This window comes from Poeciliopsis prolifica, unplaced genomic scaffold (genome assembly GCF_027474105.1).
Source record: "Poeciliopsis prolifica strain line A6 unplaced genomic scaffold, Auburn_PproV2 SCAFFOLD008, whole genome shotgun sequence".
Lineage (NCBI taxonomy): Eukaryota > Metazoa > Chordata > Actinopteri > Cyprinodontiformes > Poeciliidae > Poeciliopsis > Poeciliopsis prolifica.
The window spans coordinates 3,653,169-3,678,638 of NW_026562383.1; the positions used below are offsets into that span (position 1 = coordinate 3,653,169).

Consider the following 25,470-nt stretch of genomic DNA (forward strand, 5'->3'; position numbering starts at 1 on the left):
AAATATGAAACAAAACATATTTTTTAAAAAAGTTGCGCTCTGCAGCTTTAAGGACTCCAGTAGTTGTTGTCTCAGAAACGTCTTTTGCCTCCTTTGTGGTAGAAGACATATCCATGTCTGCATTTGTCCTACTCCAAATCTTATCTCTCTTTTTGCAGGTTAGAGATTTCTAAGACACACACCATGTCTGAATTTGTCTCTGTGCACCTGTGTGTCGGCTCCACAGAGGAGTCATTTCCCATCTAAGTACCACACTGCCCTGGCCGTGCTTCCTGTTTCTCTGTTGGCTTTTCCCTCCAGCTGGCCCAGCGGGGTCACCTTTAGAGAATAGCGCTCCCTCCCGTCCCTTCTCCCTGCCAAGGCCAGCTGTTTCCTCCGCACACAGTTTTCCAGTTGGAGGCTGAAAGCCATCGGCCTCCCGGCAGCGGCGGAACGGTCCGGGATTCCTCCACCCGAGCAAAACACACACACATACACACACAGAGAGAGCGAGGGGTTATGGTGCGTGCGCTGGATGCATCAACAGAGCAAAGTTTTGCTTACCTTCACGCGTGGACTCGAGAAGGGATCCAAACCGAGGCTCGGAGAGAGAGACGGATGACATTTCAAACACAGTCTGCGCCGTGTTTGTTGGAGAACAGCTGTTTCTTCCTGTCCCGCTGCTCCGGTTTTCCTCTGTGCCTCCACGTCTGCTGACCATTAAAGGCCCAAACACACAGCTCTCAGCCCACGCCGCCTCCTTTAGACGGCTGCTTCAAGTAAAGAGCACAGCGGCAGAGTGGGAAGAAAGATAAAGTCGGACAGTTTCAATTGACTGACTCTGTTTCTGTCCTTTTGTTTGTGTTTTAAAAAGCAGGAATTGGATTCAGAGAGATTTTCTTGCATGGTCATTCCTAAACAACGAACTTGACGTTTGTCTTGTTTTCACTTCAGTCTTGGTGTGGAAATCAAATCAATAAAGAAGTAATAGTTAATATTATCACTATCCCATGGCTGCAGTCTCCAACATTTGACAGATCTAAAGAAAACTCTAAAAGAACGTCGTGAAACCTGAACAGTCAGAACTCAGAGGCAAGTTTAAAGTTATCACAAGAGGGTAGGCTGAGGCAGGATTTGAAGATCTCTAAAATAAACCTGCTGAAGAATCATCGTCCGTATTTCGCTGAATAATATTTAGATCTCATGCTGGCTTTGTTGAATCTGTGACGTGGATTAGGTTCATCATCATAAGGTAAGTGACTATTTTGAATCTTTGAAAAGGCCCAGCATTCTGAAATGTGTGATAAGTAAATGTGACAGGTGAACTTCTGCGTTGTGTGTGTGGTGATCGGACAAACCACAAATCATCAAGTCTGGGTTTGGAGGCAGTCTCCGTTTATTGATCTGTCAATTGGGAGATATTAGCATGAGCACATAGCATGTGCTCCAGTTCTCCAGCCCAATCTATACAACATAACAAAGTTATAAAGGCGTTATAACTCAAATGAAAATATTCAAACATATAATCAACACAGATGGAAAAATAAACATTTGAAGAATATGAATGAAAGGGTTCCAATGGACCACAAAACTTGCCTCTCCCCAGTGGAACGAATGACAAAAGGGAAGAAGAAATGAATAATTTAACATTTATAACAGTCCTGGAGGACCCTGAACAAGAGAAGAAGAAAGTAAGGCGGAGCTGGAAGACCAAACCCCCATAACAGAGACAGAAGAACACAAGAACAGCCAGATGCAAACTGACAAATACGTTAAAGAAAACATTTTGTGTAAATATATAACTATTGATATAGTTATATAGTTACATAAATAAATGACTTATTATTATTATTCAAATGTACTTTTTTTTATTTTTTTTAAGGTGACTTATCAGAAGAATCAAAAAGTTTTATGATCACGTCACAGTCTTTCTAATCCTCGCAGCGTGGCTCGGTGTTTGTTTTGGCTTCGACGAGAAAAAAAAATGCGACCGTCGTCCTTTTTGGCCGCTTTCGCGTTCCGTCTCATCTCACCGTCCTGTACAAATCAAAGTTCATGGTAAGACATTTGCACCTGATTAAACGGGTTGTTTTCTCTCTCTTGCGTGAAATAAGATTTTCGGGTAAACTCTCCGCGTGTTTGAGTTTATTTCATTCTTAGTTATTGGTCGGGTTTTGTTTTTATGCACGCGGTATTCAAAATACAACCTGCGCTCGTGATTGGTGTAAATCTGCTGCGCTTATTCAAACTTAAGGATAACGACGAACAAGGCTGCGAGCTATAGTTTTAGTCTTCCTGTATTCAGTAATAAATAAAAGAATGGAAAGAATAATAATAATGAGGTGAGTCATTCATTCACTTTATTTATTCTTCAACAGGTCAGCTAGGTTGACCCTTGACCTGAGGATCATGGCAGAGGCCTATTATGTTGGGGTTGATGTGGGTACTGCCAGTGTGAGGGCTGCACTGGTGACCAGAGAGGGGCTCCTGAAGACCACAGCAGAGGAGCCCATCACCATCTGGAAGCCCCAGCCGGAGCACTATGTCCAGTCCTCCACAGAGATATGGCAGAAATGCTGCTCAGTGGTCAAGGTAGGAAGATCTCTGTGGAAGAAGATGGTAAATAAAAAAAAATTAAATTAAAAACTGAATTGGTATCAAAGAACTCAACCCTGGTAAAAGAAAATACCAGAAAGGCAATATGGATCAAATCACTTGGACTCTCTGCTGTGATGGGCACCTGTCTTTCTAAATAAAAAAAATTATTATAAAGAAAAAGAGGACTCAATCCTGAAATATTAACAGGTGCCTCCTGTTAATATTGTCATAATTTGCAGAGGTTGCAAAGATCAAACCTTATCCATTGTTGTAAGGTATCAGTCAGGATAAGGCTGTACAGTCCAGTTTAATCAATTAGAATGAGGTCCGTTTGTCAGATTAAAAGTACTTTTGGAAAACAATCTTTTAGCAGACACAAAGCATATGAAACCTAAATACAAATATGTTTTTGCATTTGAAGTGTTATTTTCCATTTCATACCTAAATGTCATATTTAGGTTTCATAAATCACAGGCCTCACAGCACGTGTTTAACTAATCCACGTGATGTGATTCACTGACTAAATTGGGTTACTGAAATAAATTAACGTTTCAACGACGCTGTAATTACTTGGAAATGATTTTATATGCAGCTAGTAAAGTAAGCATTGAACATGTCCACCTTTTTCATTTTTTCCCGAGGAAGACATTTTTCTGATACTTACATTGGACTCTCCGCTTCTATCCTCAAGAGAAATGCACAGAAATCAATGAGAATAAGTATCGAACGCATGAAAAAACAGATTCGCAAAAAAGCAAAGAAAGACAAGAAACCAGCTGAAGTCCATCTATATTTAGAAAGCGTTTCCACTGCTGTGTGTTGTTTATTAGCTTTTAATTTGCCTTACTCAGCCTTTCTGCTCAGCCATCTTTCTTTACATGTTTTGCTCAGGTTGTGTCTTGCCAAATTTTCTGTATTAACATGTTTTTTCACATGTAGCTTTGCTGTGTGATTTAGTCTAACATTTACTCATTTTAGCTAGCAGTTTAGCTAGCTAAATTTAGTAAATGTTTTAAGTGTGCTCATTTTAGCTAGCTGAACTGCTAGCTAAAATGAGTAAATGTAAAATTTTGTTGACAAAAACAGTTGTTTTCTGTCAAAGCAGTTTAGCTACAGCTTATTTGTTCAGAGTGCATTTGTTTATTAGCGATTTAAGCTAGTTTTTACATTGTAGCATCTCTATTATGAGACAACAACAGCTGTATAAAGGGAAGACACGCATCCTGGATTATGTGGCGTAAAATGCTGTGTTAGCCAGCTGTAGATCTTCGACAGTTATAATTCACCTGGTTAAGAAGAGAACAAAAATATTATCTGAATATCCTTTATTGTTGCTAATTGTTTGAAAAGTGTCATGGATCATTTCATGTTGAAACATTCTGTGATAATCCAACACTTGTTCCTTACTTTACAGATGTACGGTGACCAGTGGTGTGGTTATATGTTGTTTTGGCTCTGTTTTATCGCAGGAAGTGACCAGTGGGGTGCAAAGCGACCAGATCCGGGGCGTCGGCTTCGATGCCACCTGCTCTCTTGTAGTTTTGGATGAACGTTTCCAGCCAGTGCCAGTCACTCAGGAGGGTAAGTGTTGTATTAGTTGGCTTCCTGTCGTCTTCGGCCTTTAGTCTGGTGATGGTCTTCAACGCATTCAGCAACTAAATTCATGTTTCTTCCCTCCCAGCTGATTTCAGATGAACAAATGCAGCGTCTGTAAAACCTGATGCTCTCTCCTGATTTGTTTTTTGTTTTTCTTTTTCTTTCTGTTATTTAGGCGACCCGCAGAAGAACGTGGTGATGTGGATGGACCATCGCGCTACGGAGCAGGCGGCTCGGATAACAGAAGCCGGACACAGGGTCCTGAACAGGGTGGGAGGGGTCATGTCGCAGGAGATGCAACCTCCAAAGCTCCTCTGGCTCAAAGAGGTGAGGAAGGTCACCACCTCTTCCTCTGCGCTCTGTGTGTTTTTTTTGTTTTTATTCCTTTAAACCAGCTGGTTATCTTACACACTTTTAAACAGTCCACCAAGTTCCATCTGTTTGGCGGTGATGTTACGTTTGCATGGCATGCCGTCAGTAGCTACTGATTCTCGTTGCCTCTTTGTCAGAATCTAAAGGACAGCTGCTGGGACAAAGCCGCTCACTTTTTTGACCTGCCGGACTTCCTGTCCTGGAAAGCTACAGGCTCCACAGTGAGGTCAGCTCCCTCAGCTTGGTCTTTTTTTTGGGGGGGTGGGGGGGCAGAGGGAAATTTATGTTATACACACACATGCAAACCTCTTGAACCTTTGACATGTTTTGTCACGTCAGGGGGATCATGGTTACAACATAGCAAAATAAGCAATGTTTTTTTTGTATTAGGAACACCGAGCTATTTTCTCGGAGTAAAAACAGCAGCAGGACAGATTTTTCTTTCGCTTTGTGGTCAAATTGTTTCCTATCTTCTGTCCTCAGCAGTAGATAACCGGATAGATATCAAAATTCACCCAACGTGCGATGTAATCTGGTATTATTCTTCCCTGCTGTCCCTCAGGTCTTTATGTACTCTAGTGTGTAAGTGGACGTACTGTCCTCTCGGTGGCTGGGATCCCAGCTTTTGGATTAGCCTTGGACTGGAGGGTCTTCTGGAAAATAATTTCTCCAAAATAGGCAAGAACATATATATATATATATATTTTAAACAAATCTTATATCTCTCACATATTTGCTTCGTTCTGATTGTCATCTTCTAACGTTGTAATGATTTTGCATCCAGGCAGCGCGACGTGTTCTCCAGGAAGTCCTCTGGCAGGAGGCCTGACCCCGCAGGCCGCAGCAGATCTGGGTCTGGACCCGGGAACAGCAGTCGGTGCTTCACTCATTGATGCTCATGCCGGAGGCTTAGGTAGCACAACTCAACGGAAACAAAAAGGAAACAAAAGTCGTGTCCAGACTGTAGCCACTTATTTTAACTGTACCGGCTCACTGAGGCGTCTCAAAAAAACAAACAAAAAAAACCTCAAGAACCAAGAATCCAAGTCCGGGAAAATACTTGTTTCTCGTCATAAACGTCCAGGACAGGTTCCTGCAGTGTTTGTTTATAATCCGAACCCTTTCGGCCAGAAAGAGCAGAAAGTGGAAAACTACCTTCACCGAGACACGTTTCTGCAGAGCGAGCGCACAGAGAACGCAAACAGCAACATGCGTTGGGACAGGCGTTGTTTAAATCCCACCAAGAGCCTCGCTGAGTTACACACATTTATATGGATTTGCAGCCTCAAAAGTCCCATCAAATGAAATCAGTGCTTTATCAATCAGTCAATTGAGTTTATTTGTGTAGAATATTTCACCAACACGGCAGTTCAAAGTGCGTTACGTCACAAAAACGCCCAAAAAAAATACAAAATCAGAAACAGGTGGGTTGAGTACCAGAAAATGTACTCAAGTAAGAGTAGCAGAACGTCAACATATTTTTACTGAAATAAAAGTAAAAGTAGCCATCAGAGAAATTACTCAAGAAGAGTAAAATGTATTTGGTAAAATTCTACCAAGTGGAATAACAATAATTCATATAGTGACAAAAAAAGAACAAAATTAGGAAAATAAAAATGTTTCCAAATCAGTTTCTTCCAGTAAAAAAAAAAAACTCTTGAAACTTTAACAAAAACTGTGGGTGTGTCTGTGTCTGCTGAGTGAAAACATGTTTCTTTTTCATTCAGCGGGGAGAAAATCCAGACGTTTTGCACATGCAGTAAGTATACTTCATAGCAAAAGGACTCAAGTAAAAGCAAAACGTTCAGGGGGAAGCGCCTGGAATCCCAACCATCTGGTTTGGCTCTGAGAGCTGCACCCGCTTGTGAACCCTACCCTCTGACCCGCGGTCGGGACCTCTGCCAGCCGCGTATTGTTGCGTCGGTCAGGGGTCGAATCGCTCCGAACCGAAGGTTGTTGTTCCTGCCGGTCCACACGCAGGCGAGGACTCTTCCTATAAAACACACGCCAGCTCTGCAAACATTATTGCAGCAGTTGGTGTCATCGCTGAATCCCACGTGATGCTGGAGAGCTCTACTATGTTTTTCCCTCACCCCACTTAACACAATGTGATGATTCTCTTTATTAAAACTACTTTATGAAGGCACATGAGGCACATTCTGGATAGATAAAAGGTGGAGTGAATATTCGCCAAAAAACTCAGAAATTCTCTAGAAAAGTATATTTTTTTTTTTCCAGAACTGGAAAAGAAATTAAGAGACCACTACATTAAACCCCGTTGAAAACCCAAATGTTGGTTTCTGAGTTCTTCCTGAGTTGAAACGTTGGTATCGTTGTGTCTAGATGAATATGAACTTGTTTTCTTTGGATTATTTAAGGTCTTTTCCGATATTTTGACCATTTCACATTTTCGGCAAATACATTTTTGCTTGGAATTTCAGAGACATGTCGTCAGCAGTTCACAGACAAAAGAACAATGTTCAGTTTACTCAAACATATATCTATGAAGAGTAAAATCAGAGAAACGGATCATTTTGCAATGGTCTCTTCATTTCTTCCAGAGTTGTATGTGTATTCTTTTTTTATTTTTTATTTTTTATAAATTATTTTGATGTATTTGTTCAAAATCAACATATTCAATATTAAATTTGAAATTTAATTTTTTTTTTTTTTTTGGGAACTCAGAAAAAAAAAATTGATTTTGTACAGAAATTTACTTCTCCTCTTTTTTTTAAAAAAAGTTCCACCTCAAATGACCCAGATTCACCGTCTTACTCCTTCCAGGTGTTATAGGCGCTGATGTGCAAGGCTTCGATTTACCCTGCGAGGGCTGGCCAATCACGTCACGCATGGCGATGATCTGTGGGACGTCAACTTGTCACATGGTGGTCAGTGGATTTTAGGGATGCATGACTTTCTGTAATCAACTGCTTTGTTTTTTTTAACTTTTTTTTGTTGTTTTTTTTAACCAGTCATGTATGTCGTTTATGAGCAGATTAGTGAGAAGCCTCGGTTAGTGCCCGGAGTGTGGGGACCCTACTTGTCCGCCATGGTGCCAGACCTGTGGCTTAACGAGGGAGGACAGAGTGCCACAGGAAGTCTGGTCAGACGCCCTGCCACAGTCACCTTTTCACACATGTGGTCATATTCATATATATGAAACACCGAATTTAATCGTGCTGGGGAGATCGAAGCAATATGAGTTTCTGTTTTTGAAACTGAAAAACAGACCTTTTCTACCTGGTGCGATATGGCTTAAGAATAAAATCCAGGGTCCTGTATGTTATAAATGTTTATCGTTTTTGTTTAAAAAAAACATTCTTCTTCAATCAAATCCCCTTTCTCAAGGTAAATAGCACAATCTTAATTAATATGGTCATGTTTCTTCAGAAAGAATTCAATATTTTCCCGAATGTCCATTGATTTTCATAGGATGTGCAGACATCCAATCTTAAGTAGCGAACTAAAACTCAAGGCAAACACCACAATCTATTGACTTCCTGCACTCATTCACTAGAAAAAATAACACCCATGACTGTTGTAATTCATTCATTACTCAGCTAACCTGTTTCTCACGTCCTTGTGAGCCTTCCTGTTATCAGCTGCTGCTCCGTTGTCCCTCTCCTCCCTGCAGATCGACCACATTGTGCAGGGCCACGCTGCTTACGCCCAGCTCCAGGAACAGGTTAACCAGAGGTCAGCTCACAGCGATTCAGTTGGGTTTTCTTGCTTTTACACGCTGCGCCGTCCTGCTGACTGCTAATGCGGTGGGTTCTGTGTGAACAGGTTAACACAGAGGTTAAAACCTGAGTCCATCCCTTTCTGTTTCCACAAGTTGTAAGAAGAAAAAGTGACTGTGCGCCTTTATTTTTGTTAAAGAGACAACAGAACAGCTTAGGTGCGCATCTGATGGGACCAAAGTGGAGTTATTGGGCCATGACGACCACCACCATGTTTTTTGGACCCAACAACTGACTATTTTAGTAGTCCATTATTTTATTCTGACGATTAATCGATTAATTGGACAAAACATTTTTTTGCATGTTCTCCAGATTTTTAATTTAACCATTGAAGTCATTGTTATATGATAGATACACAATAAGAGGTGCAAAAACATCACAGTTTAATTCCTCTTAATTGATAGCTTCACATGAGAATTTGAAGCAGGTAAAACTACAATTATGCCACTTGAGACACTTCTGAGTAGATATTTTACATCAAAATGTTAAATTTAAAATGTCTACATTTTTGTACAGTTGTGGCTTAATAGCTGTTCTGAATGTGATGTTCTTAAAGCAAATTGCCTCCTTTTTTTGTGTGTGCTGAAGTTAGCGATTGATCCATCACTAAATCAATCGATTCATTGTGATTAATCGTTCCAGCCCTAATGTCTTTAGAGAAAACCAAACATAACACACCAGGTGTCAAACACAGTGATGATGAGTTCAAGTTTGATCATTCCCATTTGCACGATTGTTTTTCTCATGTCTCTTTGTACTAAAGTCTGCTGCCTTGGTCTCAACTGGGCTCTTTTTTTGAAGGACAATTTTGTTTGCAAAGGCTTCAGTTTCCATTTTATTTTCTGTTTTGGTTGTTTTGTTTGTCCATTTTGCATATTTAAAATGTCTTCCAGTCCTAGTGGTAAATATTTGCTAGAAATTAAATTTTATCGACCTACTATGGCATTCCCGTCATGTCACCCGAAGATGGTCTCAAAACGAAAATGTTATCGTTTATCGCGATAACTTCTTGTACAGTTTGTCAATTTATGGTGACAGGCCTGATGAGGAACGCTTTCTTTCCGAAGTGAACCACATGTCAGGCTGACATTAAAGTCCAGCAGGCGTCTTAAGAGTATTTTTTATTTCTCATTTCAGCGTTCCCTTCACGGGCGCCAACATTTACTCGTATCTGAACAGCCACTTGGCTCAGATGGCCGGCTCGCCGCCTGCTGTGGACCTGCTGGGATCCAGCCTTCACGTGTGGCCGGATTTTCACGGCAACAGGTCGCCGCTCGCTGACCCCGCTCTGAAGGGAATGGTGAGGCCTCAGCGCCACACTCTCGGCACATGAAGCTCTTTTTTCTCCTCTGAACTTTCGGGTTCGATATGTTTTCTTTGAACGTGTCGTAAAACTAAACAAGCAAACTATTTTATGAAGCAACAAGCTGTTTTCTCAGATTAGGATTCAGTTGGTGATTCACTCTTTCCTCTTCCTGTTCGCCCGTCTGTGTTGCAGGTGATCGGTCTGCCTCTTTCCCAAACCGTGGATGACTTGGCGCGGCTGTATTTAGCGACGCTACAAGCTCTCGCTGTAAGCCACGTGTTTGTTATCACTCCCTCAGCGTCTACTGTGTGCAACTCCGAAAGGCTTACAAGGCGACCCTCTTCTTGTACTTGGGTCTGACTTTCAGCTCGGGACGCGTCACATTCTGGAGACCATGACAGCATCAGGATATGACATCAGAACCCTCTTCCTGTGTGGCGGCTTGAGCAAAAACCTTCTGTTTGTACAGATCCAGGCTAATGCTACAGGTACGTGGTGCGTTCAAGGTGATGCGTGGGAGTTACGCTGCATCCCGGTTAGTTCTGCAGTGGGAACACCGAACTGGGTTTGATGTCAGACTCCAAGTAACAGCTTTTAGAAAACGGGATTTCAATACGGAGACGCCCAGGAACATTTTTCAGCTTTACTTTCCGTAAACAAACACCATTTTTACTTTGTATAGTTGCGGCCGCTACATCTGTGTCTCCTGAAATAAACATGTTTCCACCACATCTGCAGATACGAAGAGCAGCCATATTGAAAGTTGGCCTTACAAGTCGTAACTAGGAGTTGCTCCCACTTTCCCATTGGGAAATTTTATTTCAGAGGACGTTCCAGTAGATTTTTCCAACAGGGAAGTTGGAATTTCCCAGTTCATACTGCAGCTGGAACGCAGTTTTAGCTTCCTGCTAATCGTAGAATGTTGTATTTAGGCCAAAGGAAGTTTGTTTGTAGGCTAATTTGACCAGAGAACCTTCTCCCACACACTGAAGGCAACTTTCTACATGGCTTAAGGCAAACTGCAACTTGGACTTGTTTTGGATTTCTGTGGACAGTAGCTGTCTTCCATAAGGGCCAGATTTGTTCAGAGCATCACTAATTCTCATTATAGCGTCTGATCTCTGCTGCTTCAGAGTCACAAGCTTTCTTCCAGCAAGGCTTCTTGTTGCAAGGGTTTATGTTCTCTGTTGTTTTGTTTTTTTAATTGACAGAATGTGAAACGGTCTGAATGGGTTGGCTTTAGCGAGTCAATGTGGCTGACACCTACCTCTAAAACGACGCTCTAAGTCAGTCTGAAAGTTATTATGAGATGGACCAGACTCTCAGACCTTCTGGCATAAAAGCTTGCACAGAGCAATTGAGTGAAAGGCTAAAGTTCTTGAACGACGGCGTCGCGATCGGGGTCGGACCCGAACCAGGAAACACATCCTGAGTGGAAGATGAAGCTGGAGGGGAGCCGGCTACGCGCCACAGAGGCATCGTGGAGAAGAACAATCTGATAAACTGAGGGAGAGGTGCGACTGACCGAGGAACAAGGAGGATTCATCAGGAGAGAATAGAAAACAGCTGAGAGGAGGCAAGAGACGGGGAACAGCTGGGACGAGGAGCAAACTGACAGGCAGAGGAAGCTGAGACATAAACACAGCAGAGACTGATTCAAACTGTAGTTGTGGCATTTGGTGATGTTTTTGTTGTGGTCATTTTATGTGACTATTTATAGTGATTGTAAACAGGGTATGCGTGGACATTGAATGTTGTGTGACTTTACTCTGTTATCACAGATGGAAATCAGACGAAAAGCGTCTTTTGTTAATGTTTTTTGCACGTTGTACCGCGGCCTGTCACTGCAACACATTCTGCCGGACGATAAATTTCCCCAGAACCGATTGCGATAAACGATAGTATTGTTGTTTTGAAAACGTTTTCAAGCAATATAATAGTGATAGTGGCATAAAAATGCAAGCACACACATTCTCAAAGTCCAATAAACTTTCAATTCTAATTAACATTTAAACACTGGAATTGGAAGAGATTTGGAAGATCCAAAACAAAAAAGAGACAAATAATAAATGGAGCAAATTAAAATGATTGATTTTCTTTAAATTTATTATGGGATTAATCGATTTATTGTTTATTGTGACTAGTAGTACGTGATAAATAAACGAATAAACCCAAAGAGGAAACCACCCAAAACACAGATGAATGAATTAACATACAAAGAGATAAACTAAAATGACAAGATGTAAGTAAATAAACTACAAAGAATAACGTAAGTTCAAACAGCAAGGAAGTCTGGAAACAGGAAAGAGCTGTTGCTAAGTGTCGTTTCTCTTCTCAGCACTTCCTGTGGTGCTGCCGGACCAGTCCGAGGCCGTTTTAGTGGGCGCAGCGGTTCTGGGCGCCTGTGCATCCCAGGACTATGAAACCGTACAGGTACCGTCTCACACACACACACATCTGTCACGCTATGTCTCCATTTTGGATTCATTCACTAAACTTACTAACGGCAGTGTTTTACTCACCTGAGGTTAGTTTTTTAATCACTTTAGAACCTGGTAAAGTCCAACGCTTTCATTTGTTATTCTAATTCTTACCATTTTATAAAACCATTAGACTTTGTTTGCCCATAAAAGTTGCGTTACAAGACGTTTCTTAGTTTGACTGACCTGGATTTCAGCAGATATTTTAAAATCAATTCTCTGCTTAGTAAAACAAGAAGTATGTGAAAAAATGAGCTAGATTTCAAATGTCATGCTAATTATCTAAACTCAGGTTTCACATTTAGTTTAATAATAATTTTGTGTGAAAACGACTTTCATTTCCTAATGTTGATGGAGTTATTTAGCTTCTTCTTTTTGTCACAATTCTTCAAGTCCTTTGGTTGTCAAAACTGGCTTAGACCGAACAAGAATTCAAGCATGTCATAAAAAGCGGCTCTTTGACGCACGGGTTGGACTACTTGTATAGTTTGATGGTCTTTTATCCCAGGCGTCAATAATTCATGCAGGCCTCTTTTTCTCAGTAGGATTTAATGTGACACGCAGCGATGCATGCTGGGTATTCACATAAAAGAGCTCAGAATAGGACCCAGATCTGGAAACAAAAGGTATTGTTGAAATGCGACCCGGTGTCGCCACCTGCTGGAGGGAAACCAGCGCATACCACTCTCTCGGTTCTGCTGGCCGTGTCCACGGAGCAGAGCCTGTTTGGTGCGCAAAGTGTGGCTTAAGATGTGAGGCTTTAAATCTTTTTTCGGGGCAAAGTTTCACAGCGAGCTGGGAGCCACATAGACTAAAAATAAGACGCTGTTATTTGGACCAGGCGGCAGCTGGTAGATTGTTTTCAGCCATAAATACCCCCTCAGCTGCACGCGCTCCGCTGTCTGGATTTTGTAGGTTTAGGTAGGAGTGAGAGCCCCCCGTGCATCAATCATGAGCCGACGCAAACCAGAACCGCCGCAGTCGGACTGTGTTTGGGAGATAAGTAGGTCACGGGCTGACGTGAAATTAAGACGCATATCTCTGTATGCCCTTTTATGGGGTGCTGTTTGTCTTTGCAATCTTGTGTCTCAGGAGGCCATGGAGAAAATGGCTAAAGTTGGGCAAGTCGTTCAGCCGCAACAGGACCTCAAGAGGTGAGGGAAACGACTTTCCAAACAGTGCACAACATCAACATCCTGTACTTCCTTGGAATTTTACGCGGTGGTCAAACACAAAGATAAACCAAAGTAGATTCATAAATGACACATTTATCTGTTTTTGCAAATGCAGCAGATCCTTCAACATTACATTCAGGCATCTAACATAAAGGCCTTAAAATGTCTAACTGTATACATGCTCTTGTTAACTAGTGTACATTTATCGGCGGTTGGCTGGGCTACATTTTTTTTCATCGCCATCTCACTTCTGCTGCCAATGGCTGGCGTTCTAAAAACACATCCAGTTTGGCACCGCTTGTGTTTTTTAAAATGTTTTTTCTGTCTTAAATTTAACTCAATGTGGCGTTAAGAAGGTCTGCCAAGTCTTAAATTGACTTCCCGATACCTGCAGATATTCTTCTAACAGCTCTGCGTCTCATGTCTTGGCGAAACAATCTAGATCGGATTCGGGTTCTGGGCTTTGACTGACGTCCATTTGAACAGATGGATGTCAGGGGCGACGTTGTGGTTTCAAGCACCCCGAGGGTCGGGAACAGCGTCGGAAGCTGAGAAACATCTCACAGTGAACCATTTCATCCATAATCTGAAAACGAGAAGCTGCCAAGTTCTGCAACACTATTAATAATCTAGGAATGGCTCAGTCAAAGTCCAATCCGATTAATGCGGCGATAGTTTAAAAGATACACGTTTGCAAATGTTTTCCACCCGATTCGAAATGATTACACTATTTCCCAAAGAAAAAAATGTATTTCGGAAGTGCAAAGTTCAAAGCAAGTAATATTGTTTCAAAAACGTTCAGAAAATATTGATTTTCTCGCCTCTTCATAATCAGGAAGAAAATTTAGTGTGGGGTCTGTCAAATAAAATCCCAATCAAAGTTGTGAAAGGTTTGGTGAGGCTCGGCATATATCATACCAAACCTTTATTTCATTATTTATTAGTAACCTACAGTGTATATTATACTCATTTAAAATAGATGCTCAGTACTTTCTGTCTTTTTTTTTTTTAAGCTGGCTTTTATAAAAATGTCTTCAGTTTTGTTTTGGTAATAAAAAATAAAAACTCCCAACTGATCAGAGAAACAAGACGCAGTTCTAACTTCATAACGCAGCGTTTTGTTTTCCTTTCAGTTTCTATGACAGGAAGTACCAGGTGTTCCTGAAGCTGTTCTCCCACCAGAGGGAGTACCAGGCCCTCATGAAGCGCCGATGAGACGCAGACCGGGGGAACCGCTGCAGACGTCTTCTCCTCGCAGCTCTTATTAATAGGAATAATTTCACCTTTTTTTTCACCTGCTGCTTTTCTTTCATTTCGCCTGAAGAAAACCCACATGCTGAAGGTTTCTGTTCGTCCTCAGATGGCAGCTGTTGCTCAAGTCGCGTCTTATATTTTGCTCGCTTCGTCTCCATGTGCATTCCTAATAAATATTTGCTGATCTTGAAACACGTCTGCGCTCGTTTTTTTTTATCTTTTATTTTTCTGGAGGTCGCAGCTGGGCCGCTGGGCGATGTCCTTCAGATCCAGATCCTCCTCCCGTTCCCGCTCGCTTCGCCCCGGCTGTCCTCGCGCTCCTAAGATCAAAGCCGATAAGCTGACGCCGCCGACCGACCCGCTGAGGAGGAACGTCAAATCCCACACAGCTGACTTAATGCGTCCAGCTTAATGCTTCGAGCAGCTATTCGACCGGGAAGTGACGGGCATTTCTAAGGCCGAAGTTAAGTTGGGGGGAGGAGTATTTAAAACAAATAAAATAGGGTGCGGTAAATTGCTTAATTGCAGCAGAATTATTGATAATTCAAAATTTAAGACCCGTGGTTAAGGACCACCTTGAATTTCACAATGAAATTGTAATATTTCAAACTTTCAAGGATGCAAGTGTGACCTCGGCTACACAAGGACGCCTCAAACTCTATAAAGCACCTTTCAAAATGTAAAACTCACACATTGCTTCACAGTGAACAAGCCGGAAGAGTTCACAATGCATGAAAAAATATATATATACATCTGATTTTAGCTGCCTGTCAGTGGAGACGGGCAGAAAGTTTACCCATCTCAAGTGTGAAGGATGACTTCCAAAGTCTGAAAGCCACAAAATGCTTCTTTTGTTTTTTTAAAAAAATAAATAAATAATAGGGGATTACCAGTTTGAGATGTAGGAAAGACTCTTTACAATCACCCTAATGTTCAACTTCCTACACAGATTGTGAGGTAAGATCAAGGACTCCATAGATAAACCAATAAAAACAAATCACAGTATTTATTTCCAGATCTAAATGTTACTTTAAAAGTAAATCTGCTAGAGTTCTGAATCGTTTGGGGATTGCAGCTGAGCCGACCCGTCACAGCGACGACAACCAAACACGACGGACCAGCGTCACAAAACTTTGCCACTCAGGTTATTAATCAATGAATCAGAAGTGGAAGTGAATCAATGGCAAACATCAGTCATTAACCCAGTTAAGCAGTTTTGAAATCTTTTCACCATAGAGAAAAATACTTGATTGAATTTCATTTGAGCTCGTCTGGTTGTGTTTTTGTTATTCTTTTGTTCAATTTGTTTGTTTGTAGGTGTTTGTTTGTATCCTACTGCAAAATGTAGCAGCGTAATGGGGGATTTAAGGAATGCTTAGCAAGAGTGATGGATGTTGTTTAGGACCAAGGTAGAACCAAACGGACTGCATGGTTTTCATTATTATTTTTCATTGGTTTATTATTATTAGTTCAGACTGGATTCAGTGCCGCTGTCCTCTTTAACACACGCAACAATGTGTAAGGCGAAAGCAACATTTAGTTTCTTTATTCGCTTGTGTCAACTCATCGCAAACAAGTTATGCAAGAGCAACTTTGCTTCTACGCTGAGACGTTTCGTACTCGTCGCATTGATTTGCACGAAAAGCCCGTTACGGAGATGTGGGTAATCCGGGTTCGGCCGGTGGCGGTTCGCGGCCTTTCCCATCCCGTGGATCCGGAGTGTAGCGCAGGTACTTCCTCCCAGACGGCAGTTCCTTCCTGAAGACGCCGATCGGGAACAGAGCGGCGGCCTCCTCCTCGGGCATGTTGGGAGGCACCATCACGCAGCCTCCGGGCTGGACGGAAGAAATGCAACACGTGGGATCAAGGTCTTTCTTCTTCTTTTGTTTTCCTACCTGCGACCTTTTGAGTTATTTTTCAGAGATTTTATGTTACGGAGCAACACAAAGCGGCGCACGTAGCTCAAGTGGTAGGAAAATGAAATGGTAAAAAACTAAAAAGTGTGGCATGCTCAGGCCTTTAATTCGTCTCGATCTGATGTCCGTGAATAAAAATCGACACGCGTCTTAATCAGGGCGGGAGCCAACAAACCACCACATGGAAACATGTTTGTCAATCTGATGAAACATGCTGTGGGAGTGACCTCTATGACCTTAAAGGTCCCACACACCGTCCACTCGGTGGGCGTGGCCACTCGTTTCTGAGCTGTGAGCTGGAGGCTGTCGACCACGCGCAGGACCTCGTCGAAGCTGCGTCCCGTGGTGTCGGGGTAGAGCAGGGACAGCTTCAGCTTTTTGTCAGGCCCAAAGATAAAAACCTGGACAAGACAGAGGAAGTCAGAGTGGAAGGTTAAACAGGTTAAGGATCCTCAACTCAGATTCAGGGATTGGTTTTCGGAGTGAACCGCAACTTCACTTCGAGAACCCCTGACATGTGGTTGAAAGCAACACTCTCACGCAGCGGGCGGTGACCGCCATGCCGTCCTTGTCCCTCTCCACGGGGTCCAGCATGCCCAGAGCGACTGCCACCTCCCGCTTTCTGTCTGCGATGATGGGATAGGGCAACTCGCGGCCCTCAAACTTCTCGCAGTTGTAAGCCAGGATGTCCTAGTCAAAGAGGAAGAGACGCAGGGCCTTGATGAGTGTTTTTAAACCAAAGCAGCTTCCAAGACTCCAGAGCTTGCATACCAGTAGTAGGCACTGCTAGCTAAAAAGTTAGCTGCACTGACCGTAGAGCACTACTCATAAACATTAGTTCCATTAACACTAATGCACGATAAACTTTGGTCTGGACTTTAACTAGGACCCACTAACAAATTAACCTGTCTTGCTCTGAATCAGTGCTTCTCAAACGTTTTCATTCTGACAAGCAATTATCTCATTTAACAAACTCACGGACCACCCTGCCTTCAAGTTGCCCCTGCAGTAACACAACATATTAGTATATGCAACCTGCAATAAAAGTACTAGTCTCTTAACACACTTAATGTTGTCTTCTTTGTTCATCCTAATGAGACGTCCACGACGAAACCTCTGGACATTTTGAGTTATTTATAGATTCTGAAAGTGTGGACTCTTAGCTTTGTTCTCTTCCAGCCAGACATAAAATAAAATGATTATTTGCAGGTGCAGTTAGCCAGCATGGGCGCACCACTGCTCACCGTCTCATCACGGCCATATTGCACTGAGCACCAGGAGCATTGCAGCCTCATGCCGGGCACAAAATGAAATCTGGAGGCCGGTGGCATGTCATAGTGTTCTGAACACAAACGTTCTGCAACTAACCCTGAGAAACTGAAAAGTATAACATGACTTTATTTTTCTATCCACCGGTAACTTTAGCTTTTCTTTAGGGTGACCTTGTCTTAAGCTACTTATCCATTATTATTTTCAGTCACTATCCTTTGGTAATCTATCTGTATGCGTTGTCACACTTTATGCTCTCGTCACGTCAAGTACTGTTGATGTGACACGACGAGACGGAGGAAGTTTCGAGATCTTTCACGAGGCTCTGCGCGTCACCTTGCTCCAGCCCTGGTGATCCTCCAGGCTGTCGATGGACAGAGCGATCAGCTTGACGTCGCGTTTGCTGAACTCGCCGCTCAGCCTGGCGACTCGAGCCAGCTCCGTGGTGCACACAGGGGTGTAATCTCTGGAATGCGAGAACAAGATACCCCACCTGTAGAAGAAGATAGACATTTTAGAGACCAGTAGGGTCGGGGGGTTTAAGATGAGTACTAAAGTAGGGTGAAGTAAGAACGATAACAATCTGACATTTGAACGGCAGGATGTGACCTGATTTTCACTGAGGTCGAGGTTTTATACACATGTTCTTTCATCTCACCGACAAGCTAATTTTACAGGTTGAGATAAATGATCGCTATTATTTTTGAAACACACCCAATAATCATCAGTCTTCGTCTCCACCAAGAATCTTCTTGCGCAGCCTCTACTCTTTCTGTTTCTGTGATGTTTTAGTTTTCTGCCTATGGAGAGACATTCAGTCCGCAACCGGATTTTGCTCGGCTCAAATTTAGGTCCAGTACGGGCGCTACTCGATATTGCCTCAGAAATGTATAAACCCACGATCAAAGCAAATGAGGGCAAACCCCAAACATGACACAAGAGACTGATAGGGTCACACAAAACTGAGTTACTTAGTTGGTGAAGGTGGAAGTTCTTTTAAACTTTGAAGCACTGATTGACCAAATTCTCCATAAAGAGGCTCTGCCTTCTGTTTTGCAATAATTAAATGAGAGCGTGTGCTAAATGATGGCTTTTTGTTGATGGGTTGTGTTGCTGAGAAGGAACAGGATGTGGTCTGGCTTGCAGATGAATTTTTGATCTGATGACACAGGACTTTTTTCTTTCCCAATAAGTCAGAGGTGTGATTGTGTGAAGCATCTTTGATATGACTCAGACAAACCTGACATATTTTAGCTTATTGTTGCTGTCAATCTGACAGACAGGATCCAATTGTACGTATAGCTTTATACAGATAAAGAGTTGGCACAGGTCCACTGTTGAACCAGCAGACCTCAGACACACACAAAGCAGAAATCAGAAAGCTTTTCACATGTGGTAAAGCTTTCACACACTCAAAAATCTACAGATCTTTACTTACGAATCGCCGAAATATTCGTGGAGCTTCATCGTCCCAGCAGTGGTGTCCACCTCGAAATTAGGAAGCTGGTCTCCAAGCAGCAGCCCTGGCATGGTGGATGTGGTCGTGGGTCGGCCTGCGAGAGACGGCTTCAAACAGAGAGAAGGCGGAAAGTTTTCTCTGAGCCACAGTGCAAACAGCCTGGGGGGTGGCCTGGTGGGTGGGACCAGAAAGATGATGTGACCATGATGGTGTGTTCAAGTCACCAGAAACCACAAGGCTGCTCAAACCACAGCTTTTCCTTCTGTCTCTCTGAGAAATGTTGAGTCTTACCAGACCTTTATGCTGAAATGTGAGATAACAATAAAGAGCAAGATAAGCAAACTGAGGACAGGGGACAAAGAGAGGTATTAGTTTTTATAGGACGCCATTTTGAACTACCCACTATAAACCAATAAAGTCCATATTCTCCGATCTACAAGGAGCCAGCGTTTGTGGGACTTGCTCTTTCAGATTGTCTGTCCCACGATGCTGCAACTCCCAGTAGTCGGAGGCTCTTGGCGCAGCATATTTTTTAATGGCTTACAACGTGAACAAACTTTGTGATTTTAAGCGCATTTCTTATTTGATGAAAACACCGCAATTGCGGAATTGTTTTGTTTTTCTGACATTAGCGTAAAAAATTACCAAATTTTGCATTTGTGACGGAAACACACACCGACATTAACCCATTCTCGACATCTAACTTCGACATGGGTTGGTCTGTAGCTGCGTTTCCATTGGCCATATAATTACACAACTTGGAGTTACCAAAATAATTTTGCGTAAAAGAAACACTCTTAACGTCTGAAAAGAATTTATATTTGCTCGGATGAACTGGCTTTTTGGCTGTATTGAAGTTCGCAAAACTGCAATGGAAACAAACTTTTTTTAAGCCTTGTAGTCAAGCGGATGTTACTACTGATGGAAAATACAAAAAAAAGATGGCAGGAAGTGGTAAGAGGATGATGAGGATGTTTTTAATGACTCACCACATGAAGATACTTGTTCAGGTGTGAGTTTTAATTGTTTCTGATTTTATGGAAACACAGGGATTGCAATTTTTTTTTTTTTCGACATTAGCGGGATATTGACAATCTCTTCCCACATTTGCAATGGGGAAGCAGCTCATGTTTGACCCCATAGAGTAGGTAAAATAAAATCTTTTTTTTCTCTTGATAGTTTTATGTGTGGCAGATAATAATTTCACCTCGTTTCTTTCATGAAAATCTGAGCCCTGGTTTTCTCAGAGGACCCTTGACTCCACATATTTCTGCAGGGTTATGGAAATGTCAATGAGAATAAAGACAAATTGTTCTCCACCGGTGTGTGTTTGTGAGATCTGGCAGTGCTGCGAGCCCACGTGATCGGAGGGTCCGGTTCTAAACTGGTGCCAGATTAACCCGTGTTTGGATTGGACCCGTTCGCGGGATGGTTTGCGTCTGAGCGCAGCGGGGGACCCAGAGAGCCGCGCGGATCGCCGCGGCCCCACACACTCCCGTCAGAGGAAGCGATGTCCTCCCCGGGGAGCCGACGGAACAGCTGCCGAGGAGCCGCGGCCGGAGGCAGAGCGTCGTCGGACCCGGTCCCCGCCGGGCGCCGCCGGGCCTCCTCCGGCTGCCCTTACTTCTCCCCCGGCGCGCAGGCCGAGGACTTCTCCGTCAGCCTGAGCCAGCCCATGCTCGCCATCACGCTGCGGTTCCTGCTGGCGGTGGACCTGTGGCTGTCCAAGAAGCTCGGGGTGTGCGCGTGCGAGGAGTCGCCGTGGGGAGGCATCCGGCCCCTGGTGCGGCTGGTGGAGCTGTCCGGGCACGTCGTCCCGTGGCTCGTCGGCGCCCTGTACTCTCTGCTCCGCGGGGGGAGCGAGGCGGAGCAGGAGCTCATGCTGAATTTGACCCTGGGTGAGGAAAAGTGTTGGACTCCTTTTTCCATTTCGAAGCAAATCATTTTCCTCTCACCGAGCCATTTCAACACCTCTAACCATTTTTGACTCAACAGGTTCGTCTGTTGTTTTGCCACCAAATTTGATAGCGGACGCGTGTGCGCTTTTACGCACAAACGTTCCAATACTCGGCAAGACCTTTGGCAGTCATTGTCGCGCTCTGCTGTTGTCTGGCCTAAGCTGTGCAATGATAATGGCTGTTGAAATATCGCAATGGGCTAAATCAGTCCCACTGTTATGGGTCACATAATATACAGTGCGAAGAGGAACGTGGAGCCCCGACCAACAAGCGAGAAAGAGTTTGGATTGTGTGTGGCAGTCCATACACTATTTGTTTGTTGATTGACTGCGTTAAACCCTTAACAGTTGTCTTGCGCTTTAATGAAATACCGCAGCTATTCTGGGAACACAGGGGCCAAATTCATATGACATGTTTGATTGTTAATGTCAGACATACGTCAGAGGCCTGTGCACTAATAATAATAATAATAATAATAATAATAATAACAATAACAACAATAACAATAATAATAATAATACTAATAAACAACTCCAGGCTCCATACAGCAGTAAACGTGAATGATCGTTTGGGTTCATATTGAAAATACTTCATATTTGTTTCAATGTTCAGAATTGACATTGTGAACAATAATAATAAATAATTACAACCTACTCTTTGTCAAAATAAGTCAATAGCTTTAAACCATAAAAAAATATATATGATAGTTTCAATTTCAAAAATATATTTAAAATTATTTTCTGGTCCAAATTACATTCGTAATGTTTAATTTTTGTAATAGAAAGAAAACAAAAAAAGAAAAAAGTGCTTTGCAAAATTATGTCCATATTAGAAAAGAAATATAATTAATATACTAAAAAGAAACAGTCACTTGCTCTCGTGTCCCCAGTGTTTAACTCACCAGAACCATTTCCGTCGTTGACAAAAAATAAATAAGAATAAATAAAGTCATTGAGAAGAAATAAAGAATAAATAAAAGTTGCACCTGGAAAAAAATTAACCTTTGTCTGCTAAGAGCCTTGCTGCATCTTTCTGTCTGGTAATTGGAAGCATTTTATGTGAAGCAGTTTTAGTTTATGCCCATTTGCACCAAATGGCGCCGGTTGCCCTGTTAAACCCGTCAGCTGGTTATCGCCACAGCAACGGCAGTTTCCTGTTGTAAATATTTGATTAATTAACGCTTTGGATCAAAATGTTCTAAACAAATAGTAGATAAAGGGCTCATGTGTGTTTCACTCTAGTGGGCCACTGATTTTTTTTTCTTTTTCCATCAGGAAGAAGAGGGTCAAGTTTACTTAGTTGCTCTTGATGAGAACAATTGAAAAAAAAAGCTGATTCTTTCACATCTGCTAATCAGAAACGGTCAATGAGAATTTGAAGAAGTAGCCACATTCCTGATAAATGATGCTTCTGGCTGGCTCTGATGTTAACATCACTGTAACCTTTTTGTCTCACGGCTCGTTAGATGTCCCTTGATGTTTCACTCGAGTCTCACTAAACGTACCGCAGACATTGTGCGTCCGTTTAAAATCACAAGAAATGAAGGCTTGAAATATTTCCCTACATGTAGCAAATCTATATAATTTTCACTCTCAAAAATGAGTTTGAAATATATTGAACTTTTTTTTTTTAGACGCATTTCTTCTTCCTCTGCTCCTGATCTAATATGTGTTTACGTTTGTGTACGATGCCTGCTGATCGAGGGCTGCATGGCCGCTGTTGGCACGCACAGTCCATGCACTGGTGACTCATCTGGCCGATGTCTCTGCTGACTATCCTCACTAAACATCTCAAGGTCATTGCATAGACAAATTGGTTTGTTTGCCAGAAGTGATAAGAACAATATGCAGTTTTTTTTTTTTAAAAAAAGAACATACTCAGAAAGAACTTCACTGTAGAACTCTTGCTAAATTCTCTTGATAAATATCCTGCTGTGTGGTTTGTGTGTGATGGTTCTGAGACGTCGCGCGAGAAAAGAAAAGCTCTTTCTGGATGATGCGTCAAGAACAATCCAAGAGCTGCTTTTCTCTGTTCTTGTGCAGCAGTGGTGTTTCAGTTTAGACCTCCATCGTTGTGTTGAGTCTGCTGTTAAGTCGAAAATGTTTCCGTCGAGTCCTTTGGGTTTCTGTCCAGTCCCCCTCGTTTTCATTGAGTCCTCTTGGTTTCCACTGAATCGGCTGTATTTCTGTTGAGTCCTCTTTGTTTCCATTGAGCCCTTTGTGTTTTTGTTAAGTTCCCCAAATTTCTGTTGAGTTCTCAGTGGCTTTCTTGAGTCTTCTGTGCTTCTTAAGAGTCCACTATGTTTCTGGTGCATCTACTGACTTGAGTAGATGCGCCAGTGAATCTTGAGCAGAATCTCAAGATTGAACAGAAGCTCCTGTATTTACAGTTTGCAGTGAGTCCACTTCCTCTTTGTGATTCTACTGGTTTACCTTGTGTACTTACTGTAGAAACAGCCAAAGTTTGGACTCATATGACTCAGGGCAGACATTCTGTACAAAGATTTTGATCACTACCCTTTGCTGGTGATGTCCAAAATATCTGTGGCAGGCAGGCCTGTCTGGTCATAGCCTATAGCTGTTTCCTGACACGTCTACTTACACTGTTGAAATGAAGAGCAGGCACAGAATACAGGACTTCATGTAAACCTAAAAGAAACCGAAAGACTTTATTAATATCTTTTGGCTAGCCTTTCATGTGTAATCCAAAGTATTTTTTTATGCCTCTCTCCAACTTCACAGCTCTGATTTTGGACCTGCTGCTGGTCAGAGCCGTGAAGACGCTGGTGAGACGACGAACGCCCATCCAGAACCGCTCTGACATCCTCTCAGCCTTCTTCACGGAGCGCTACTCCTTCCCGTCGGGCCACGCCTCGAGGGCCACTATGTGCGCCCGCTTCTTCCTCGCCCAGGTGGCAGACACGGCCTCCATGAGGGTCCTGGTGGTGAGCTGGGCGGTCCTGGTGAGCTTATCTCGGCTGCTGCTCGCCAGGCACTATGTGACGGATGTGGGCGTTGGCTTGGCCATGGGTTACTGCCAGTACAGCATGGTGGAGAGGCTGTGGGTGACTTGGGACTCTCTGCAGGACTTGCTTTTCATTCGACTGAGGGAAAGTCTGGACAGGGCGTATGAGGGACTGTGCATGATAGAGTGGAAACATTAAGTCACATACGTGTGTATTGTGTATGTATGTGTGTGTGTGTGTCCGGGTCAGCCTTTGTGTTGAGAAAATGTGTGGCCTGTTTGTGTTCAAAAGCAAAAATCCTGCTGAATTTGAGTTATTTTTCAAATAAAGTCACGTATGTGCTGTCCTGGACTGGTGTTCTGTTTTCTTTTCTGGTTTGAGATCTTCTAATGTTGGCAGACATCTTCAGTCCGTCTTGTGACTCGAGTTGGCTGAAGCTACCGCTAATTAGCTGCTAATAGACCCTTTCCAGCTAACTAGCTTTCTTGGGTCTGTCGTGGGTAAGTGTAAATTTATCGCCAGTTGTCTGGATGACGTTCTTCTGCACTGGCTCAGTTCTGGTGCCGACCCATATGAGGGTCGGTGGATTCTCTTGGGAGGGAACTTCAGATTGTCACTACGGAGTTTAAGGGTAGAGAGTCGCTGCCAGGAACCACAAACAGACCCCCAAAACACCAACGTTTTTGTAATACCACAGAATCACCCAACCATCCTCCACATTTGTAGTCGTTAGGTCTTAAAAAGTGTTAAATTTCACAAAGTCTTTTCTTTCACTCTCAGATCCCGTCAAAATCGTTTCTAGCTCCTGTGTGTAACACACACAGCGGTGGTTCGCACGTGCTTCCTGATTAGGCTTGTTTGTGTTTCAACGTGAGCTGCCAGACTTCACAGTGCAAACTATATTTATGTGATCCCTGCTGGCGGGGGAGGTCAGCTCCCACTCACCCAAGTTTCCATCAGCTGCTACCCGGGTCTCTTGACTGCCGTTGTACCGAACGACTCTTCTCTCGTGTTTCAGTGCTGATGGACGGAGCTGCCGACACCGAACCGAACAAAACCCTGCGTCTAATGTCACGACTTCATTCTGAGGAGGTTAATGTGCGTCATTAATGGCGCCAGGGATAAACGGAAACATTATAAGCCAGGGGTGGGAAACTCCAGACCTCAAGGGCCCGTCTCCTGCAACTTTTAGATGTATCTCTACTTCAACACACCTGAGTCAAATAATGAGGTCAATAGCAGGACTCTGGAGAACCTGACTGCACTTGGGAAATGATTTAATTATTGAATTGAAGCGTGTTGGACCAGGGAGACGTCCAAGAGATGCAGGACACCGACCCTCGAGAACCAGGATTGCCCATTCCCATATGTCTCATATTAAATCCTCCCATTTGTTATGAACA

At 42.9% G+C, this 25,470-nt stretch overlaps 3 protein-coding genes across 4 annotated transcripts; 2 read left to right on the plus strand and 1 right to left on the minus strand.

Moving 5' to 3' along the window:
* Nucleotides 1-2,005: 2,005 nt before the first annotated feature.
* Nucleotides 2,006-14,692, plus strand: fggy (FGGY carbohydrate kinase domain containing). 2 transcript variants are annotated; one of them, XM_055033133.1, is made up of 16 exons: nucleotides 2,006-2,037; nucleotides 2,358-2,571; nucleotides 4,047-4,158; nucleotides 4,349-4,500; nucleotides 4,683-4,771; nucleotides 5,108-5,223; nucleotides 5,330-5,458; nucleotides 7,330-7,433; nucleotides 7,541-7,648; nucleotides 8,180-8,241; nucleotides 9,423-9,585; nucleotides 9,784-9,858; nucleotides 9,959-10,079; nucleotides 11,930-12,024; nucleotides 13,164-13,225; nucleotides 14,380-14,692. In XM_055033133.1, the coding sequence occupies exons 2-16, from the start codon at nucleotides 2,389-2,391 to the stop codon at nucleotides 14,459-14,461; spliced, it is 1,653 nt and encodes a 550-aa protein (XP_054889108.1). In that variant the 5' UTR covers nucleotides 2,006-2,037; nucleotides 2,358-2,388; the 3' UTR covers nucleotides 14,462-14,692. The 2 variants fall into 2 exon arrangements, with proteins under 2 accessions (XP_054889108.1, XP_054889109.1); XM_055033134.1 differs by lacking the exon at nucleotides 2,006-2,037 and adding an exon at nucleotides 2,055-2,101.
* A 1,265-nt stretch (nucleotides 14,693-15,957) lies between these two features.
* Nucleotides 15,958-19,254, minus strand: LOC129361916 (peroxiredoxin-6-like). The gene is made up of 5 exons (XM_055033141.1): nucleotides 19,124-19,254; nucleotides 18,022-18,178; nucleotides 16,957-17,106; nucleotides 16,671-16,817; nucleotides 15,958-16,335 (listed from the first exon to the last, which is right to left on the minus strand). Exons 1-5 carry the CDS (start codon nucleotides 19,213-19,215, stop codon nucleotides 16,150-16,152), a joined length of 732 nt encoding a protein of 243 aa, XP_054889116.1. The 5' UTR covers nucleotides 19,216-19,254; the 3' UTR covers nucleotides 15,958-16,149.
* A 1,318-nt stretch (nucleotides 19,255-20,572) lies between these two features.
* Nucleotides 20,573-24,400, plus strand: LOC129361915 (polyisoprenoid diphosphate/phosphate phosphohydrolase PLPP6-like). The gene is made up of 2 exons (XM_055033140.1): nucleotides 20,573-21,042; nucleotides 23,844-24,400. Exons 1-2 carry the CDS (start codon nucleotides 20,655-20,657, stop codon nucleotides 24,263-24,265), a joined length of 810 nt encoding a protein of 269 aa, XP_054889115.1. The 5' UTR covers nucleotides 20,573-20,654; the 3' UTR covers nucleotides 24,266-24,400.
* Nucleotides 24,401-25,470: the final 1,070 nt, after the last annotated feature.

Coding starts and splice junctions, on each gene's coding strand:
- fggy (XM_055033133.1), top strand. CDS start 2,389: ATGGCAGAGGCCTATTATGTTGGGGTTGATGTGGGTACTGCCAGTGTG. Junction 4,159..4,348: donor AGTGCCAGTCACTCAGGAGG/GTAAGTGTTGTA, acceptor TCTGTTATTTAG/GCGACCCGCAGAAGAACGTG. Junction 13,226..14,379: donor CCGCAACAGGACCTCAAGAG/GTGAGGGAAACG, acceptor TTTTCCTTTCAG/TTTCTATGACAGGAAGTACC.
- LOC129361916 (XM_055033141.1), bottom strand. CDS start 19,215: ATGCCAGGGCTGCTGCTTGGAGACCAGCTTCCTAATTTCGAGGTGGAC. Junction 17,107..18,021: donor ATCACCAGGGCTGGAGCAAG/GTGACGCGCAGA, acceptor CTCTTTGACTAG/GACATCCTGGCTTACAACTG. Junction 16,336..16,670: donor CCACGCCCACCGAGTGGACG/GTGTGTGGGACC, acceptor TCTTCCGTCCAG/CCCGGAGGCTGCGTGATGGT.
- LOC129361915 (XM_055033140.1), top strand. CDS start 20,655: ATGTCCTCCCCGGGGAGCCGACGGAACAGCTGCCGAGGAGCCGCGGCC. Junction 21,043..23,843: donor CATGCTGAATTTGACCCTGG/GTGAGGAAAAGT, acceptor CCAACTTCACAG/CTCTGATTTTGGACCTGCTG.